Source organism: Benincasa hispida, chromosome 3, assembly GCF_009727055.1.
Source record: "Benincasa hispida cultivar B227 chromosome 3, ASM972705v1, whole genome shotgun sequence".
Classification (NCBI taxonomy): Eukaryota; Viridiplantae; Streptophyta; class Magnoliopsida; order Cucurbitales; family Cucurbitaceae; genus Benincasa; species Benincasa hispida.
The window spans coordinates 9,469,508-9,475,521 of NC_052351.1; the positions used below are offsets into that span (position 1 = coordinate 9,469,508).

At 35.1% G+C, this 6,014-nt stretch overlaps 1 protein-coding gene across 2 annotated transcripts; it reads right to left on the minus strand.

The window, feature by feature from the left end:
• Positions 1-225: 225 nt before the first annotated feature.
• LOC120074359 (sphingosine kinase 1) lies at positions 226-5,127 on the minus strand. 2 transcript variants are annotated; one of them, XM_039027453.1, is made up of 10 exons: positions 4,489-5,127; positions 3,834-3,956; positions 3,628-3,728; positions 3,350-3,422; positions 2,939-3,025; positions 2,742-2,819; positions 2,482-2,552; positions 1,786-2,079; positions 818-940; positions 226-632 (listed from the first exon to the last, which is right to left on the minus strand). In XM_039027453.1, the coding sequence occupies exons 1-10, from the start codon at positions 4,814-4,816 to the stop codon at positions 435-437; spliced, it is 1,476 nt and encodes a 491-aa protein (XP_038883381.1). In that variant the 5' UTR covers positions 4,817-5,127; the 3' UTR covers positions 226-434. The 2 variants fall into 2 exon arrangements, with proteins under 2 accessions (XP_038883381.1, XP_038883383.1); XM_039027455.1 differs by lacking the exon at positions 4,489-5,127 and having other exon boundaries at positions 3,350-3,425; positions 3,834-3,874.
• Between the last annotated feature and the right edge of the window lie 887 nt (positions 5,128-6,014).

A 6,014-nucleotide genomic window follows, 5' to 3' on the forward strand; every position in this document is an offset into this window, starting at 1 on the left:
AAGCTACAAATTAATAATAGTTCGATAACAGATGCTACAACTACGTAAAATTTTCATAGTTCTACGACATCAACAGGAGCTTAAGTACAGCCATCAAGATTGGCTTGAGCAGCTCATGTGCAAGTGACTTACAGAGACCTTTATAAGGGTCTGAAGCAAACCAATGAGCAACACTCGCTTTTGTAAACTTGTGTGTTGGGTTACTCTGCTTGTATTATGTCTATGTTTGTAACAGAAGCATTTCAGACCATTTCAAATAAATAATGTTTGAAAATCAAGAAGAATTATGAACTGAAAATTTCCCTGGACAGTTATGCACTCAATTTTGCCACCTCTTAAATTGCTATATATTATTTCTTTACAGTTACGGGAAAAATCAGGGTTGTTTCCTGTTCCTAGTCAGCATTAAATTTGATCAAGATCATCTGATTAGATCAATTCCTACAAGGGGAAAATAGAGTGGCTAACCCTTGATGCACGCTGATTTGAAGTTTATCATAATTCATAAGAGTTTTCTGATTAGTCGTGAGAGTTCCCCTCCCAAAAGCTAAGATCTCACCATCTACGTCTATAATTCCTTCTTTGCTTGGCTCCTTGACCCGTGTGCCAGGTTTCAAAATAAATGCTTTGACCTACAATTAGTTGCCCAACATAAAGGAAAATTTAAGGGAAAACTGAAAGACCAAAATAAAAATCTGATAATATAATTTTACAATGCAATGCAAGAGGAAACGTTCGATTTCTATCATAAATCACAGCTTAGCAAGAGATAATTGAAAGAAGATAGAAAACGGCAACATAAAACTGAAGCATAAACCTTGATATATGTAACAAATGGAGACTTCACATGCTTTCCATTATTCAACTGAGTCATCAACGACAGCAAGGATAATTTTGGGCAGTCTCTGATAATAATCAAGTCCAAGAAGCCATCTGACATCTGCATATCAATTGGCAAGAACGGCATTATATGTCAACATTAAACACACATAAGATAAATTTGTAACTCGTATGTAGCATTCCTAGGTACCCAACTTAGAGAATTCTGCTGTAGCAAACAAGTACCTTGGCAACTAAACCACACACCATGCACAGAGGGAAAACTTTTATTTTGAATATTATGCAGGATTGATGAGAGAAACATAACATCTTTTGATTCTATATATTCAAAATTTTCTAATAAATAATTAAGCTGTTGACGAATAACAAAAGAAAATTCCATCAAGCACTAGCACCACTTGCATAATATTATCTCGGGGTCTCAGAAAACACTACCACAAAAATTCCTATTTGAATGCTCAGACTCCATAGAACTCTGTTCTGCACAAAAGTTCTCAGGTGGTGGAAGAACATTACTAAAGTAAACATTCACGAGTACCGAACGCTCAAAATAATGAAGTGGTGCAAGATTTACATCTGGTGAATCAGGATAAGAAGAAATCGCTCAGCCTTGTTGCAACCTCAAGGAGATGGTTTAATTTAACTACCAATAGAGGTAAAAGATTATGTACGTTTTTCTCCTGCAAGATTGTTTTTAATAGCTTTTCCCTTTGCCAGTATCAGGTGGAAATGAAAGTTACCAAAGAAGATCGAATTGGATTATCTTTAACAGGAGGCTCGATGATAAATTTCAACCTAGACATCCAAATTGGTGAATCCTATGCAAAGGGCATGTGGAAACTGACAACCATATCTTTAATGCAGGAAAAAAAACATTATTGTAACTATATTGCAATATCAAGGGGAATTTCTCATTAATATTCTAACAACATAAAACAAACCAACCTTAGCATCTGGTGCTGCCAAGGTGTTTTCAGCTCCCCAAGGTACATTGTGAAGCCAGACTGAAATAAAGGGTCCATCAAATTTTCTCCAATCTAAATCCTTCAAGTTGATATTAGGTCCTTCGTAGCCATGCCGTTGAATATTAATGGGCTCACCATCACTTTTGTCAACCTCTACTACGCTAGCAGTTTCATAATCATACCTTGTCGGCTCTCCATAATCTTCAAATCCAGGTGCAGGCACAAAAGAAATACCTCCTTTATAGTGCCTCAAACTTATAATTCGTTGGAGAGCCTGAACACAAGAAAAAGTTAGCATTGTGACACTAATTATTCACTTTTGCTATGACGTGAGGGAACTTTAGGAGAATTTGAAATCACACGAATGGGTACTCATTAGTTCTAGAACAGAGATTTCTGCATCTAGACCTAAACTCACCAGAAATAAATTAAAATGAAAAACTAACTAAAATACTTGAAGATTTAAAATTATAATACATTCAGCAGCCAATTGACCTTTTATTCTTAGATATATGTCATTCATTTTTTAGCATGCTTGTTTTGTTGTTGTGTATAGCATAACTGTTCTCACAGAGTATATAAACAAGTTATGACGTAAAGAGCACCAATAGAACATATCAAAATAAATTGAGTGAGAATCAAACATGATCATCTTTTATGAGGTACTCATACATACATAAAAATCTAACCGAGCACTTCCCATCCACCTATATTTTTCCGACTCAATGTCAATATCTGCTACCAATCCTGAAATGAGGGAATACTTGGTTAAGGGGACAAACTAAAGTTATTTCATCTTACAATCAACAGTGAAAACCAGAAACAGCAGCATCGGCCAAAAGGAAAATCTTTGTACTTTTTCCACGAGAAATGTAAAAATAAATCTCAACTAAACTGTAGGTCACACTAAAGAAAGAGGTTTTATATTAGAAATACCCCAAGCAAGCATCAACACGGTAAAATGTTTAGCCTCCCCTTGCGAAATGGTGGCGACATCCAATGAACATTTATGGCCTACAAGAAATAAAAAATTGCAGGCAAACTGCCTCAATTACAAAGTAAAAGAAAATAAAAATTAGAAATGAGATTGGGGGAAAATAACAGGGAAAACAAATGGACAGTGCTATACAGACCTCGAACGATGGCAAGAGTAGCATTGCATGCTGTACAAGGGTCACCGGTTAAATGAAGAAGTGACTTCGCCATTCCATTTCCAGTGCCTAAGCATTTATAAACCCCAATAAATACTAATAGAATGTTTGCCATTCAAGCAAGGAACCGACTAAATACTAATAGAGTGGGAATGTCTTTTCGATAGTTGAGGAAATAATCTGAGATTGAGTACAGTTAGACACGCAATTCTTTCACCATAAATGATTTGGTACAGGTCATTACAAATCAATCATGCATGCTATTTAAACACCTCCTTTAAATGTAGTTAAGTTAGAATAATGCTCAGTGTAATACTTAAAAAGGAAAAGAAAAAAAGGGTTATACCACATAAACCAAATGGCACACGAACAACTGAGCTAATAGTACGGTACCTGCAGGTACTACTCCTAAAGGCATCTTAATTGCATCAGCCCAATCATCTCTCCTCAGCAATCCGTTTATTACCTACTAAACAATGTGATGCTTGTAAGAATGCAAAAATAGGAAGAAAATAAAGATGAAGGCACCTAAGCAAACAAACAGAGAACAAAAAACTGACATTACAATGAGAAGGCTAAAGCATCAATGTGCCATCCAGAATTATTGACAGTACCAAAAAGAATGCAGAAAGAACAGAGATTTAAGAAGCAAGTAGGGGTAGACGGCAAACCTCTACTAAGATTCCATCACCACTAACACAAACAATACCATCGTATTTAGTAAGATCCAATGAATAAGCAACCTCCTCTGCGTGCCGCTGATATTTAGTTTCTAAGATTTAAAATTCAAATGAAATGAAATTAATGAAACCCTATTAAATGCTAATAGTCAAATTCAAAAGTGACATTATTCTACATCTCTTAAAAGTATTCCCACCTTGCATTGTGACATCGATTTCGGCATCCTCAAGAATAGGCTTCACGTTATCTAGATAAATTTTGCAACCAGCTCTTTTCCCACCAAATGGGTTAACGAGAACAAACAGCCTCTTTGGACGACCTGGGGAAACAGAGATCCCATTATTCCAGAAAACAATTGGAAAAGAAAGCTAAGAAGAGCGAGCTTGAAGCACTGAAAACACTGATGTGTCGTTGCTTCGCCTACGAGTAATCAAAACCCAATACGATAAATACCATTAATGCTTCCGAATTAAGCGAAAACACGGAGGATTCTCGGACTCAATCGTCCCAAAATGTAACGCACCTCACAGTTTGCATCGTATATTCATTCCTATACCAAAACTAGCATATGACGACGGGAGTTTGAAATGGAAAGAATCGCAATAAGAAGAATTTTCTTTTCTTTTCAAAATCAAGCCGGATGAATTGTCTGAAGAACGAAGTATTAGATTATGAGTTTTCATTTGGCTTTTGGGAGATTGAAGGAGAGAAACCAAAATATTAAATCAACAACGCAACCAAAAGGCAGAAACAAGTCAGAATACAGCAAAATCTTTACTCTTCGTTTCATGCATATCCTAAACTGCAAAGTACATATTAAAACCAAAAAGAATTCCGAGTGATAATATTACCAAGCAAATCGATGCATTCACGGAGCTTCAGACACCAAAGCGCCCGCGACTCTTCGGAAAGAGGCTGAAACACAAACTCCTTCCTCGTCAAAGCTCCGTTGCTCCCAAAACACCGCAATCCACCACGGTCCTCCACGAGAGCTTTGATCCTAATCTTCGGACCATCCATGGAGAATCCAAGAACCTCCTTCTCAACAGATAAACGCCGTTGACCTTTCTCCGACCACCGAAGCCAACCGTCGCTTGTGAGAATCAGCGGCGTGACGATTCCGTCAGGGAGGAGAACACGGTGGTTGAGGACGGATTCTGAGTCTCCGGATTGATCCATCTTCAGAACAGAATAAAATGAAAAACAAAATCGTTTTGGATATCGATCTCTTATATGTATGTGCTCTGTTTGTTTGGTTAGTGTTGATGGCGGCCGGCGGAGAAAACCAATCAGAAAAAGAGAAACGTGGGCGTTTAGACAGCGAAGGTGGGCTGGCTCGGCTGGGAACTTAGACAGACCGTAGGCGCTCGATGACGGTTAACTAAGCTAAGCCGCTGTTGGTTGTTCAAATTTCCTACATGGATTTTACCATTTTTCTGCATCCGCGAACGATAGAATTTCTGCTTGTTAATGGTTGATTGCATCGATGGTACGCGTAATATTGCATAAATAAAAATGGGTTTCGACTTTTAAATCATTTTTAGAAAAACTAGTTAGAACACGCGTATGCACGTGCCAAATCTTTAGAACATAAAATTCTAAATAAATATATTTTTAACTAAATTTAAATAATAAAAATTTGATGAAATTTAAAAATAATAAAAGAAATTAGATAATTAAGACTATATCACAATATATATATATATTATAGTTGAAATATTTACAATTTTAAATGGTCTTGACTAAAAATAAATTATCTATATCAATATACACTTTTTTTAAAAAAAAAAAAAAAGTTGAAACATCTGTGTATCTTCTAAACATTGTGGAAGTTTATAAATTTGGATAATTATTTTTCTTTGTTTGATTTTTTATATAAAAAATTAATCATTCGAAACAAAGAATTTGAGGACAAAATAATAATCATTGAAATATCTAATGACAAAAGAAAAATGTAAAATTAAAAGAAAAAGAAAAGACATAAAAGGTAAAAATAAAGTATAGGTAAAAAAAAAGGTAAGAAACAATGTCAAATAAGAATGGTTGAGAGATATAATAGTAAAAGAGAAATGAAAAATAAAATGAAAAGGAAAAAAAAAATATATCGGGTGAAAGGTATATAGAGAGTATGGATGGGTTGTGAGTGTGAGAGCAAAAGAGTCTTGAAAAAACTAGGGACAAAGAGGAAAGTTAAAATTTCTCCTCGCTTAGCCACGAAATATACTATAAAAGATACTTGTATCGCACATGGTTAAAATTTATTAGAATTTTAAATTTTTATGATGAAATTTGAATACTCAATAAATATATATTTATTTAGTTTGAATATAAAGTTTTTTATATAAATTTAGTAATAAAAAAATAGTTGCTTAAACTA